Source organism: Perissodus microlepis, chromosome 13 (assembly GCF_051167445.1).
Source record: "Perissodus microlepis isolate ML-2025 ecotype Zambia chromosome 13, ASM5116744v1, whole genome shotgun sequence".
In the NCBI taxonomy this organism is placed as follows: Eukaryota; Metazoa; Chordata; class Actinopteri; order Cichliformes; family Cichlidae; genus Perissodus; species Perissodus microlepis.
The window spans coordinates 16,849,442-16,865,204 of record NC_140473.1 but is presented as its reverse complement, the minus strand read 5'-3'; the positions used below and the strand labels follow the sequence as shown (position 1 = coordinate 16,865,204).

Genomic DNA, 15,763 nt, shown 5'->3' with positions numbered 1-15,763 from the left:
GTATCTGCACACTAGATCAGCGGTCCCCAACCTTTTTTGCGCCACGGACCGGTTTATGCCCGACAATATTTTCACGGACCGGCCTTTAAGGTGTCGCGGATAAATACAACAAAATAAAACTAGTACCAGTACCGAAAAAAAGAAAATTTATTCATAACACACGTGAAAAGACCCAGGAAAACAGAGTAAACGATAAAAACGATAACAAAATAACGCTGAAAACCGATAAAAACCCTGAAAACCATACATTTCACACCTGAGCCTCAACTCTCGCGGCCCGGTACCAAACGACTCACGGACCGGTACCGGTCCGAGGCCCGGGGGTTGGGGACCGCTGCACTAGATGATATAAGTGTGACTTTTAACCTATCACTGATGAGCTCGTTGCCTCTTTGCAATCGACTTTCTGCACAACTGTGAAAAAAGTAAGTGCGACTGCTCCCCCTTGTGGTGAAAGGAAATAGATGCAATAGTAGCATTTAGTCAGTCACAACGCTAGGAGTCGCTGTCCGATATTCTGAGCATCACATTATCAGACCAGAGTATATATGAGTTGGTGTCGTTTGTTTTCTAGCTGTCAACAAACAGTTGCGCGGAGCGGAGCTGTGTGCTCTCTGTGGGACTGCGCACATTTTCTTGTACTGATTAATAATTGTGAATGGAAAGGCTTGTAAGAGAGTGCCGTTGCTGACTGTGTAGCCTAGCGGGATATCGTTAGCAGCGAAAACCGGTGTATGGTTGTTTTATTCAGGGGAAGACTGAGGCGGCTAATCAGCGCTTGTCGACGACCATGGCAGCGGCGACCGTGGTGGAAGCTGACCCGGCGACGAGCGAAGGTGGTGCCGCTTTCTCTGGCGCACAGAGCCGGGGTTGGGATGAATCCCAGCTCCGAAAGTATTCTTTCCCCACCAACCCCATTCCCAGGCTGTCTCACACGGACCCGAGAGCAGAAATGCTAATAAATAATGAGGTAAAATTGCTAAGTTAGCTTATGGGAACTTCTAAGATTCGCTAAAATTGCACTCCGTGTTTTTACAGAAACCAAAAAAGTAACACTGCAGCATAAACATTTTAGAAACAGCTTCATCTAAGAAAAATCAGTCTTCAGGTTATCTACCAACGCGGTGACAGTGAAAGCTCGCGAACAATCTTAGAGTTTTGTTTAGTGTCCAAGGACACATCCTGGACAGATTTAACCTTATTTTATGACAACACTACATCAGCTCAGTGTGGTCAACATAAATCTGTATGTTGCATTTAAATTTAGTACAGAGACTTTAATTTTCAAGCTCAAATCCTCAGAGTTCCAGCTTGCCATGTAAGGATTTGGCACTGTAAATGGGTTTTCGTGACAGCACATTACACCCAAAGCAAGATGTTTTCTTTTTCTTCCACATTTGGACGCAAACGTATTAAAATAAGCAGACCCAGTATCTGTGCTTTGTGACTTTGCTTGCAGAGCTGTTTGGGGGTGACCATCATTGTGGTCTACACACAGTGTTTATAAGAATCAGCGTTTCTGTGGTGTCTTATCTGATATAGGTTTTTCACCTCTCCCCAACTTGATGAAACAGCTGTAGGTTAATTCCAACCATAACAAATGGAAGTGAAATGCCTCATCTGCTTAAGGTTGAGGCTGTAATAACTTCTATCTTGAGCAGGTAAACAATATCATAATACGTCCAGTGTCTTTCATTGCTCTTATTCTTTGTTTAATTTAGCTGGAGGCTTTTACCAAGAGACCTCTCTAGACAATAGGTACCTGTTACAGGAGTTTACTGATGGGCCACTGACTAATCATGTATAGGTGCATGGCCTGCAAAGAAGTGAATGGCTTCTATGCAGGCCATTGCATTTAAAAAGAAGTGACACCTAAGTCACTCTCCATAGAAAGCTCTAATCACTTCAGTGTTGTCTAACAAGAATTTAATGTGGAATATAGAGCTATAAAGGTACTGTTAACCATATTAACTTTCCTCATTTAAGATATGGTATGCGTTATGAAACTTTATGGAGTAGGTGTATGTGCCCAACTATAGTCCAAAAGCATATTGCAAAATGGCACATTAATAGAGCTGACCATTTCTCTGTTCATAATCAGAATTGGTTTGCACAGAAGTAGACATGTGTCATCTTACTAATACTTCTCCAAATAAACCAGCTTCCTGCTCTGCTTTTTGTTACTCTTCTGCACACTAATCCATGACAGTTTTCAGCTCTTGAGACATGTTTATCTAAGAATAGTAACAGAACATGGATAGTAATATTGTCAAGCTTACTCACATTTCACACTTCATTTTGATTACCATAAGGGAAGTGAAAATTTCTTACACATTTTCACCCCTTTTCTTACACATTGTGTTCTTCCAACTTCCTCAAAACTGGTGCAGTTATCTGTATTTGAGCTTCAAGATCTCTACTGTGCAAATTGTGCAACAGTTTTAAAAAAGTAATATGTATGATGGTGTAGAATATTTAGCAAAGTAAGGTTAGGGTGGGTAAATGCACTCAGAGATAATCAAATAAGTATAATCCCCCCCCCTTTATTCATTATCATAGGCATCTTTTACACTGGAATTTGTTTATTTGGTGTTGTCATATTGGAGAGACTGCTTTTAACAGCTGCAGCCATTCTAATTCAACCATTAATACATGAGTGAAAAAAAGACACATTGAGGGGTATGTGTAATGTAGATCACAGGTTGTGCTAGGAGTGACCTCTGTAGCTACCAAACACGGCTTCAATGTGACATGTCAATTGTGTCCCCTTATTAGCTGTTTAATGTTAACAAAAACATCCATATTAAAACTACCCGACGACCTCAGACTCTCTTTCCCAGCAGTATTAAAGCAGAGTGGACATTATGAGATATATTTTACTATTTTAAAACGACGCACATAAAGCGCGGGCGTAAAAACTAAAGAAAAAAAAAAAAGATGTATTTGAAGTAAATGCCAGTTTTCCCCCCTTATTTGCTTCCACCTGCCATCTTAATTTAAACACAGACCATAACTAAAGTGTCTATATTTCAAAACGTTACAGTTAGTTGACGGCGTCGAGGATTTACAGCATCATTTCAATCCTTTGCCACCGAAAAGTCTCCCAGTTGTCCGGTGAAAGTGAAACCGAGAACCAGTGCGTGCACAACGTACGAGACACGCGGGCGGCGGGGGCGCGCGCAGCGGTGTACGTTCAGTTAGTCACGTAGGCCTCGTAGCTCAGAGTGTGCTGCCATATACTCCCCGTGCAGCCCGCGAGCTGCTGGGATATATTTATTTAAATGGCATTCAGAGCAGTTATTAAACAAATATTTTGGGAGATTTTATGAACAATAATGCGACAAAATCAACATGGTGATACACGCAGCAACAGTTAATGTTTATTTTTTATGTGTAATTAATAATTTAATTTATTATTATTATTATTATTATTTTTTTTTTTTTTACTTAAAAGCTTGAAAAGTCGCCCTTGAAAGACACTTCAGCAGTCTTTTTGCATTCCTCTTAATTTATGCAGCATAGTTATGTGCTGGTCATAAAGGTGAGAAATGTAAAGTAAAACTTTACATTTTTATCCTACCATTGTACACTCGCTGTCCACTATATTAGGTATGCCTGGTAGTACTGGGTTGGATTTCTAATGGCAAAAAGAACACTGTAATCAAAGATTTACACTTATTAGTGTATAATTACATATTCTAACAGATTGATGCATTTTAACAGCCTAGAATTAGTCCATAAAAAAACAGACAGGGCACAGATTCGCAAAAGCCACCAAGTTGACCGGCCATCTTCAATACAGTAGTTGTTTGACCTGTTCATTTTTTTTCCAAAGTATATATGACTATTTAACAGTTTTACATGTATATTTTCATTATGTCTCTGTTTTCCCTCTTTTCCACTCATCCTCTTCCTTCTCACCTCATGTTTCAGCTCCTGAACTGAAGTCAGACCTTTGAAATATGAAAAAATGCAAAACATGCTTGTGAACTTCACTGATCCATCAACTCATATTGGACTCCTTTCACAAAATTTGACGTTGTCATTCAGAGTAAATAGATGTGGAAAATTGGCATATTGATAGCTAAGGTAAACAGTGGACTGACAGCCTGCACTAATTGCAGACGAACAGTGGCCAGCTGTTTTTGTTTTGGGTTTTTTTGACCTATGATGGCCACTGTAGCTAGGATTAGGCACTTGAATTGGGTGGGGTAGAAAAACAGAAATCACTTGACTGTAATCTGCAATCTACTGAAGTCTAGTTGTGAGATTTTTCCACGCTGCCATAAAGTTGCTGGCACCATTCAGCAGATTTTTGTCCATATTGACATGCTGTTATCACGCAGTTGGTGCAGAATTTTTGGAGTCCCGCCCATGATACAAATCTCCCATTTCACTATAATGGTGATGGTCATCTATTGCATCGAGAGCTGGTGAATAGGGGGGGCATTTGAATGCAGTAAACATTGTTATGTTCAAGAAACCTGTTTAAGATAATTTGCGCTTTGTGACATAGCATGTTAACCTGCTGGAAGCAGCCATCAGAAGAAGATACTGTGGTCATAAAGGGGTGGACATGGTCCGCAACAATGCTCAGGTAGGCTGTGGTGTTTAAATAATGCTCAGTTAGTCTCAGGGGGTCCAAAGTGTGCCAAGAAAATATCCTCCACATCGTTTCACCACCACCAGGAGCGTGAATGGTTGATACAAGGCGAAATGGACATGGTCCATGTTCCAGTCTGGTCTTCTCTTGCTGTATCACATCTTCAAGGTTTGATGTGTTTTGTATTCAGAGATGCTCTTATGCATTGGGTGTGATGAGTGGTGATGAGTTACTTTTTCCTCCTATCAGACTGAAGTATTCTGACCGGTCTCCATAAACAATGCCATGTTCAAAGTCACTTACGTCACCTTTCTTCCACATTCTGATGCTCTGTTTGAACAGCAGGTCATCTTGACAATGCCTGCATGACTAAATGCATTGCTGCCATTTGATAGGCTAATTAGATATGTGTGCTAATGAGCAGTGGAACAGGTGCATCCAAAATGGCAGCTGAGTGTATTATTTTTTTTTTAATGTAGACTATAAAAAGAATCACAGATTCAACAGCACTCTTTAAATACTGAGTGCACCTGTTCTTAAAGTAAACACGTGGATTAAAATTGCGTGAAATAAAGTTTGATTTTTCTGTTGTGTTGAAATGCTTTTTATTTTTTTATTTTTTTTCAGGAACCGGTGGTTTTGACAGACACAAACCTCGTGTACCCAGCTCTCAAATGGGATATCGCATACCTCAAGGACAACATTGGAAACGGAGACTTCTCTGTTTACATTTCAGGAAACCACAAATTCCTTTACTACGATGAGAAAAAAATGTGCAACTTTGAGAACTTTGCCCCGAAGTCTCAGCGAATGGAAATGAAGTTTAACGAATTTGTGGATCAAATGCACGAAACGGAGGAAAGGGGAGGAGATGAAAGGTAGGATGAAACGATATTTTAGTCGAAGCAGTGTGTTTGTTATATAGGCGTATCGACAGGGGTGCACATAAGTGGTCCGCAGGTGCGCATGTGCTGTCAAAATAAAAGACACGCACCAGCTAAGAAGTTGCTACGCGCGTTTGCGTACAAAGGTACTGTTTTTGTCCACTACAGTGGGATTTTCATGGCATATTCTGCACCACATCTCTGTGTTTTCATCATTTGTTTGAAACCAGCTCGCCTCCTGCAACCACTTTTCCGAGAATACGTGCTTCTTTTGCGGTTCGGACTCCTTCTGACATTTCTTTGGAGGTGGAGGAACACCAAAGTAATTGCTTAAAGGAGCTTGCTTCTTCGACATCTTTAAGAGTTCTAAACCAGCGGTCCCCAACCCCTGGGCCTCGGACCGGTACCGGTCCGTGAGTCGTTTGGTACCGGGCCGCGAGAGTTGAGGCTCAGGTGTGAAATGTATAGTTTTCAGGGTTTTTATCGGTTTTCAGCGTTATTTTGTTATCGTTTTTATCGTTTACTCGGTTTTCCTGGGTCTTTTCACGTGTGTTATGAATAAATTTTCTTTTTTTCGGTACCGGTACTAGTTTTATTTTGTTGTATTTATTCGCGACACCTTAAAGGCCGGTCCATGAAAATATTGTCGGGCATAAACCGGTCCGTGGCGCAAAAAAGGTTGGGGACCGCTGTTCTAAACAAATGTCTGTCCTCCTCCAGAAAATCTTATGCATGCAAACGCACGTTGCAAGTTCTTATCTGGTGCACGTCTTTTATTTTGACAGCGCATGCGCACCTGCGGACCACTTATGTGCACCCCTAAGTATAGAAATATGGTGCACGAGGGCCTCATTGAATGTCGGGGACAAGATGTGTTTGTGCTGCAGGTGTACTTAACAGGGAAGGGTTTTTTCACTCACAGCGTAATGCAGCAGAGGAAAGTGGTGGCTGACTAATGACTAAGCATTTCCACCAGAGAACCATGGGAGAAGCTTATTCCTGTGACCTGACTTGGCCTGGCAGCGCACACACAGACAGATCATTTACTAAAGAGAGCTGACTGTTGACTTGCTGACGCTCAAAGCGGCTTTTACCTATTTGGATTTAAACTAGCCACCTCCTTAAATGCTAAATTTCTCTTTGTGGTGTAAAGGAGATGTAGTCAGCTGAAACAGGAGCTGGTAAACAAGTTGTCATTGTACACTATAATGCCAGTGTATTTTATACCACTTTTGTCTCAGGCTCATACATTTTGCATGTGCCCTTTTCTCGTGCATTTCAAGGGTATATCTGCAGCAGACGCTGAACGACACAGTAGGAAAGAAGATCGTTGTTGACTTTCTTGGTTTCAACTGGAACTGGATCAACAAGCAGCAAGCCAAGAGAAGCTGGGGACAGCTGACATCCAACCTCCTGCTCGTAGGCATGGAGGGTGAGGCTCTGGCAGCAGAAAGAAAATAAGGTCCAAGTTATTTTTGTCACCCCTGCGTTACGTTTTCTGTTAATCTGTCACCGCAGGCAATGTGACGCCAGCGCATTATGACGAGCAGCAGAATTTCTTTGCACAGATTAAAGGCCATAAGAGATGCATCCTCTTCCCGCCAGACCAGTTTGAATGTCTCTATCCATACCCTGTTCATCACCCCTGTGACAGACAGAGCCAAGTAAGTTGTACTGTAGGTGCAGAAGTTTGGTCAAATGATTAAAGAATAAGATGAATAGACTGATTCTTGTATAGCGCTTTTCTACTCTCCTGGAGTCTATACAACACGCTGGGTTCACCCATACACAGTTATCTATACTTCCTAACTGTCATTCATACACATTCGTACTCCGATGGATGCATCGGCGAGCAAGTCGGGGTTAGTATCTTGCCCAAGGATATTTGGCATGCAAACTGGCGGAGCCAGGGATCGAACCACCAGCCTTCCAATCAGCAGTTGACATGGCTCCTGAGCTACAGCCACCCCAAAAGTTGCTAAATTTCTTTAAACTTTCAGCAAGATGACATTGTTATTTCCATTTTTTTAAATTTGTAATTTTTTTTACAGTTTTAAAATAACAAAAAAGGGAAAGGATCAGTCTCTGTTTAATGAGACCCTCTTTGCCAAAGCCATACATATGTTTTTTTTTCCCTCTCTCTACTGAGAGTCTCAATTCTTGTTTGGCAAGTTTTCACCAATTCGTCCTGCAAGATGTGTAGTTGTTATTCTCTTGTATGGGTCTTGTATGCTCTTCTCCTTTGAGGTTTATAAATATATTGTTGATGTTCACTTTAAGGGCCTGAGGGCTGTGGTGCAACCTGTATTTTGTGTCCCTTGCTGTTATGGATTTTAAACTATCATTATGTGCTTCCAGGAGTTGGCATTTGCATAAATGCGTTCTTTCCGGTTAAATGTTCCCATACTACTAGCTGCAGCACAAACCCAAAGTGCGTTTGAGCTGCCCCATTCAGGAAGGGTTCATGTTATTAAATCCTGCCTCCTTTTTGTTTTGTTTTTTTACTCTAAATAAAAGCCAGGCTGCTTATTGGTGTCAGTTTTATTTCAACAATATCAGTTCTGATTTACGAATTGTGTCAGGCTTGCTTAGATGTTACTTTGCAAACTTGCAGAGGTGTTGCTGCACAGTAAGACGGTGCACCACCACTCCAGACTGTTAAAATGTTCCCAGTCTTTTGCAGACTTGCCCTGCGGCATTTGTTTGAACTCCTTATTTGCATTACAAATTTGAAGAAACTGTTACCTTTGCTTATCCTGTGATAGCCTTCTCTTCTGTAGGCTATCAGATTTTTATTTTCACAGTGCCAGTATGTGTTTGTGCCACTCTGCGTTTTCTGTTAGAGATGAAATAATGGGATGAAAGGTGACGCTTGCCCAACATTGTATACTTACCTGTTTGACACGCACAGCACACAGAAAGCTTCACATGTTTGATCTCCGGTCCAAAGCCAGCTCCATCCTGCGAAAAGGCTTTCGGCCATGCTCACGTGCAGATGCCTACACTGTGTCCATATACGCTGCCTGGCTGAAAAGAAAAAAGGCACACAGTCTAATAGTTCATTGGACCAATTTTAGCTTTGATGACAGCATGCATTCATTGTGGCATCATTTCTATAAACTTATGCAATGTCACAGCATTTATTTCCAGAGTTGCATTCATGTTTTGCCAAGCTCTTGTGTTGACAGTGGGGGAGTTGGACCACTGCCTAATGTCTTCTCCAGCACATCCTAGAGATTCTCAGTGGGGTTAAGGTCTCGACTCGGGTGGCCAGTCCATGTGTGAAAATGTCTCATGCTCCCTGAACCACTCTTTCGCAATTTGAGCCCAATTAATCTTGGAAGCTCAGGAAAAAAAGCCTTTGATTAAAAAACCTGGTCGTTCAGTTTATACACCTCACTTTTTAAATTGTAATTCTCTTAAACCTCAGCCTGACCAACTGAAGCAACCCCAAATGCTTTCTCTATAAAACTTAAAAATACTCTTTTTTTTTTTTTAAAAACCACATTTCTAACTCAAAGATGATTGTTGAGTTGTTAAGTGATTTTCTTTGCTTGATTCAGGAGAGTAACTTGACCCTTCAGTAACAGAATATTATCTTTGCCACAACCACAGGATGTGTCTAGCTGCAGAGTTGTTTTAGAGATGAGAAGCTGCTCACTGTGTCAGCTAGGCTTAAATAATCTCTTGCTAGCTGAAACACATTAACCGCTGTAGTATTTATTTAATTGAAGGCTCTTAAGTATTTGCTTAATTAAATGAAGGCAGTGACTCCCTTTGGCCAGGCAGTGTTTATACACAGATATGCAAGTAAAAAGACAAAAATAATAATGCTCATTTAGTGGAATTTAGTAACATAATTATTCAAATGTGTCACACCAGGCAGTTGCATAGACAGCACATGAAAACTGGATAAGGTTTTAGTAATATTTTTATTTTTTAATTAGTTATGATTATAAAGAAGCCTTAGCTCCATTGCATTAAGGGTTAGGATTCTATTTCATTTGCACTTTGCTCCTTTCCTTTTTTTATACTGTAAAAACTGTGAAATACAAAAATAATACAACATTGCATAATATATTGAAAAGAATATTTCATCTTTAACTTTCTAATATAATTATTTGTCACATTTTGATGAGTACTGACCAAACTTTTGTGTGCTGTATGTAGCAATACACCCAAGTTTGATTCCATGGACTTCGTTAATGTGATAACATTAGATTTGTTTTATTAATTTACCTTAATAACTTTAATCTGCATCTTTTAAATGTGTTTTATATTTCATGAAGACAGATTAATAATATGTTCCTGTTTCTTATATAATTTATTTATTCATTTATAGGTTGATTTTGATAATCCAGACTATGAGAAGTTTCCAAATTTTAAAAATGTTGTTGGCTATGAGGCTGTCGTGGGCCCCGGAGATGTGCTCTACATCCCAATGTACTGGTAAGAATAATATCTCTGTGATCTTTCTATCAATCTTATGTGTGCAAACATTTCTTGGAAGCCCTGTCAGCTGTTGTGTTTTCATGCTCTCTGCATGGCTTTGTTTTATTTAGGCACTTAGCAGGCTGTTGGAGGATTATCCATCAGTCGTTTGGTTTAGGTTGGCCTCATTAATTAGCCCAGAAAAAGCAAGCGTGACATTAATGTGTCATGTGATGGAGTTCTCTGAGTTGCACTTTCACATCCATGTGAGGAGGAAGTGTGCGTTGTATTCCGCCTCTGTCATTTAAGAGGTTTTAAAACATGATCTTTTCCTTTTTTAGTGTAAAAGTAGTGTCTTGTGTCACTTTATCACTCAGTACATGTCTGCTCATCGTATTATGCCTTGCTGTTTTAGCTAATGTAGCCAAAGGACAAATGAGCTTGTGCCATGGGGAGGAGTCAGTTGTCTGTCCATCTGTCCACGATTCACAATCCACTACTCCGCTTTGAGCATTGGTCAGATTTTGGTGAAATTTGTGCACAGTGATCAAACCGTTTGGTCCCTTTTTTTTATGAGCATTTTTCCATTTTCCCCCATCATAAACTTCATGCGCACTCCTTAGTTTAACCAAATTCTTGCTCCTGATGTACATTTTTCAGTTTAAACCATTTAGCAAGGTTGTTAACATGAGTCTCCGTGTTGACGAGTGATGTCATGACTTGCTGTATGTGTTGCATAGCACTTGATTTCCTTCAGATCAGGGGTGTCAAAAATCATTTTACGTCATGTGTCACATAAAGCTCAGTTTCATCTTAAATGGGGCGGACCAGTAAAGATGTTGCCCAATATCTCATATAAAGAAATACACCTCAAAATTGTTACTTTGAGTGTGAAGAAGGTTACCTGCATATTTAATGCCAAATGTGTCTTAAGAAAAGTACAATTTCATCAATATATCTGTTTGTCAACATAGGAAATGCTGCTGTAGTAAATCAAATGAACCGGTCAGCAGGGCTTGTACTGTAAAGAAATGAAAGACGGTTCCATTATTTACTTTGTAAAACCATTAAACCCCCCCAAATCCTATTGTAAATGGTTTTAAAATGAATACTAACAATAAAAAAGTTAAATTTTCTTACAGTTGATGTTTATCTGTTGAGCTACTTGGTGTATGGCAGATTATAGGTTATTATAGGTTATGTCTTGGTGTAGACTAAAACGAATGAAAATGCAGTTAAAGGCTCAAAAGTTTTGGCCTCCTCCTTTGAAATACCACCTTTTCCAAAAGCATCCTGTGGGCTGGATTGGATCCTTTGGTGGGTTGCCTCTGGCCCACGTGTCGTACGCTTGAAACCCCTCCTGTACATGGATTATGATCTTACTGGTCTTGATCATGGAGGACGTGGTCATTAGGAAGGCAGTGTAGAGGCCTTCTTGCCACCACTATGCTTAAGCGCTACATAGTACTGAAACTGCACTTTTAAAAGTTCTTGATGATCTTTTATTAATTGCTGACTCTAGTAAGTCTGCCATTTTTGTGGTTTTAGATCTAAGTGTGGCATTTGATACAGTAGATCGTGGGATTCTCTTATCAAGACTGGAGAGCTGTGTGGGTATTAAAGGAACTGCACTTGAATGGTTCAGATCCTATTTAACTGATAGAAGTTTTTCTGTCAGGTTTGGTGGCTCTTCATCCACATACACCTACCTTACATGTGGGGTTCCTGAAGGATCAATCCTGGGCCCAGTACTCTTTTCCCTTTACTTGCTCCCATTAGGCTCTATTTTCAGGAAACACGGAATCTCATTTCATTGTTATGCAGATGATTTTCAAATTGACTTTCCTCTTAAAAATAATTCTACGGACTCTCTAAAAGTGTTGCTAGACTGCCTCGATGACATTAAATCATGGTTTGCATTAAATTTTTTGAATGTAAACGACCAAAAAACTGAGATTGTACTATTTGCAGTGCTTGCAAAGAATCTCGGAGTGTTCTTTGATAGCAGCTTTTCATTTGAGAAACAAATAAATTCTGTTGTAAAAGCCAGCTTCTTCTAGCTCAGGGCACTTGCAAAAACTAAGAACATTTTGTCATTTGCTGACTACATGCATTTATTTCATCCAGGCTTGACTACTTGGCTACTGTAACAGTCTTTATTTTGGTATCAGCCAGGCTCTGCTCTCTCGTCTTCAACTAGTTCAAAATGCTGCAGCTCGACTCCTGACAGGCACTTGTAAACATGACCATATTTCCCCAGTCTTGGCTCATTTACACTGGCTTCCAGTACGTTGTAGAATTGATTTTAAGATTTTATTGCTTGTTTTTTAAATCTCTAAACGGATTAGCTCCATCATACCTCTCTGATCTGTTAACTAAAAATACTCCTAGTAGAACTCTCAGGTCAGCTGATAAATTGCTTCTAGTTGTCCCTAGAAGCAGGCGAAAAAACAGGAGATCGGGCCTTTGCGATTGCTGCACCCAAACTTTGGAACAGTCTGCCTCTTGAAATTAGGATCTCTCCAACACTTGACATTTTTAAAACTCGTTTGAAAACACATTTCTACTCTCTAGCTTTTAATTGTCACTGAGTTTTGTTCTGTTCTTTGTGTGTGTTTGATCTACTTTTTTACTATGTACAGCACTTTGGTCAACCTGTGTTGTTTTTAAATTTAAAAATAAATTGATTGATTGATTGATGCTAACACCAGTAATATGGTCAATACTATAAAATGCTGATGCTTTATTTTTGAAATCCTTTTTATGGCCACGTTGATAACTGACAATGGAGTCAAAATCCTGCTTAACTCAATCACTTTTTATTTGGTGGTAAAGGAGATGAATTTGTCGTAGATATGACTGTTTACGTGAATCCTTGACTTCTCGGTGGACTTTAATCCTCATTAGTTCGTGCTGCACAGACAACCAATGACAAGAAAACATATCACATACTTTGTGTACTTCACACATTACAAGAACCTGTGAATTGTGATACTGGGGTACAACACCATTGACATTCTGTTTTATTTTCACTTAGACTGCTTGTAGTTTCTTACTTGCATTTATAATGCTGGGGTTAAGTGATGGGTAATTTTGCTCTAACACATTCAGTTCACTGGATTTAGTTGATTGTATTTTTCTTCTGTCTTCAGGTGGCATCACATTGAATCGCTGCTGAATGGTGGAGTGACAATCACTGTAAACTTCTGGTACAAAGTATGTACAGTTACCTTAAAATCTGTGGTATATTGCCACCACATGTCTGTTCACAATTGCTCAGCTATTACATGTACTTCCAGGGTGCCCCCACACCTAAGAGGATAGAATACCCTCTGCGGGCTCATCAGAAAGTAGCCATCATGAGGAATATTGAAAAGATGCTGGGAGAAGCACTCGGAGATCCACATGAGGTAAAAAAAAAGAAAAGAGCAGTTTCTAAAGTACTGGCAGTGTACATGACTGCACAAAGTTGCACATGAATGTCACATTGCCTGATTCTAGAACATCAAATAAGATCCACATTTAGGTCACCTGTTACATGAAATCACTGGGGCATGCTGACCCTTCCAGCAACCCAGTTACTGTGAATATTTATGGCTTACCTGATTTAGTACAGAGGAAAGATATATATGCAGTTCAGGACAATGCAGTGAGCATAACAGTGTAGTAAGAGTACGTGATGTAGCTTATCCTAAACAAAAACCCCTTTTTCTTTTACTGTAGGTCGGACCTTTGCTGAAAACAATGATCAAGGGGCGATACGAGCAGGATCTTAGTTAGACCCCTACCCTTAAAAACTGCTGACTAGACTGCTTCGGAAACTGTGTGCATGTGATGCTGACACTGCTGTGTGTGTAAGCACTGTCTTTGGAGCTACGCATCACTGCATGGCAATAAGCGGCCATCATGAAAACGTTGTGCTTCAGTCTTCGAGTGCCATTGTCATTGGAAAAATACAAAAGCAACAGAAGAAACATCGATCAAACATTCATGTTCTCGTTTTCTTTTGTCTATTCGTACCGATCTGTCAGTGCTGTCTCAGTTTTACAATTCAAGCTGTTGATTGTCTGAGATTGGTAGAGAAGCATTGTTATTTTAACCACTAATGAAAGAGTCAGAGGGGTATTATATGTACAGTGCACATCAGGATATTTGTCATATACATGGAGTAACACAGTTTTGGCTTGACTAGTAAATTTCATTTCATTATGTTGTAATAATCATAATCTTTATTGCAATGCAAAGACAGCTTTACAGCTGAGGATTTTGGGAATATTTATCTGCGTTTTCTCTATGCCTACTTATGACTTGCTTCGGATACGATCAGCAAGACTTCTTGTTTAAAAAAGAAAAGAAAAAAAGACATAGGCACAGATGTTAATGCAGTACAGTAATATTCAAAAAGTGCTTTTTTTTGGGGGGGTCATATATTCAGCTGAAGGAATATGTCACATTCTTTTTAGCAGTGATTTTTTTTCCTTTGTGTGTGTTATAAACTGCTCTTTGAGTTTTTACTTCAAGGCCTTTCTTTGGGATGGGCTACTCTGCACACCAGTATCAGGAGAAGTGGGTACTTGAAATGAGCTGATCGGTGCAGATTTAGTTGCAACTTTTAAGAAAGAAAATATGAAATTTGTGGAAACCTCTTAGAACAATTACACATCATGTTGTCTTGGGTTAAAGGGTGTAAAACTGGTTTAAAATAACTCCCAGAAACATGTTAAAATGCTATTAGTTTAGTGAACTAGCAGGAAAATGTGTGGAATGTAGCTCAGTATCAACCATTGCAGTGCAACAAAGAAGCACCACCTAGTGGTTAGGTTTGCATTTGCTTTTCAAGCTTGATGTGGACTATGACGCTACAGTACACTTCATCAGAATGTTATATTACATGCATCTATTTTGAAATTAAATGATTCTGTAATCTATACAAACATTTAATTCCTGGTGAAAATGCTGTATTTGCATCTGTAGATGAGAAAAATGTATTTTTACTTTCACACAAACAGGTTTTTAAGATCTTGAAGCGAGAGTGACTTGAAAGATGGCTGTCATAGAAGTTTAAGCTGCTCTCTCGAGTTGTTATTAATATGTACATTAAATAAAAGGGACACCATTTGGTACACGCTGTGTGGCCACAGTATTAAAAGCGAGCACAGTGGGGTACGGTGGCTTGTGCACGTCAAAGTAGCATCCACACGAATGCTACAGTAGGAGCATGGTTTCTCAGAACATAGCAGAACAGTTTGATTAACTTAAATATCAGTGGTTTTAATGTTGTGGCTGACTGGTGTCCTGTGCAGTATGTGCCCAAACCAATGGTATCTTCATAATGTAACTGAATAAATCAGTGAGATGAACCCTTGAAATGGAAATATACATATATTGTCAATATTTTTTTCATTTCTTTCTGATCAAGGTTCAGCCTTTAAACTGCTGATAGTAATCATCATTTGTTCTTCTCACAAATTGTGCAGTGATCAAACGTTGAGTACTAATTACTCTGTAAAAATAAGACTGTTTTGCTAGGGTAATTAATTACTGTGCGTGCCTTGTCTTAAATGGGCAGGGTATTAAATGTCACAAGATTTTTATTTTTTTTTTAATTTCCAATTTTATAGTAAAAATGCTTATTGTCACTGGCATTAAGCTGCTTTAAAGATGAGAATGACTTTATTTGCAGAGATAGAGGTATGTTTTTTTTTTTTCCTTTTTTATTGATGGATGCCTGTGTGGTTTCTTTTTTTAAATGTCATCTCCTTGTTCTTCTGATTAAAGTTTGTTTGTTCTTCTTCTTCAGAGTTGACTGATTACTGAAAGCTGTGAAATTAAATAATAAACTTAA

The 15,763-nt window shown here is 39.4% G+C and overlaps 1 protein-coding gene across 1 annotated transcript; it reads left to right on the top strand.

Moving 5' to 3' along the window:
• Positions 1-555: 555 nt before the first annotated feature.
• hif1an (hypoxia inducible factor 1 subunit alpha inhibitor) lies at positions 556-15,717 on the top strand. Its single transcript, XM_084948327.1, has 8 exons — positions 556-970; positions 5,231-5,481; positions 6,771-6,919; positions 7,006-7,151; positions 9,830-9,936; positions 13,071-13,134; positions 13,218-13,328; positions 13,642-15,717. Exons 1-8 carry the CDS (start codon positions 791-793, stop codon positions 13,696-13,698), a joined length of 1,065 nt encoding a protein of 354 aa, XP_084804453.1. The 5' UTR covers positions 556-790; the 3' UTR covers positions 13,699-15,717.
• Positions 15,718-15,763: the final 46 nt, after the last annotated feature.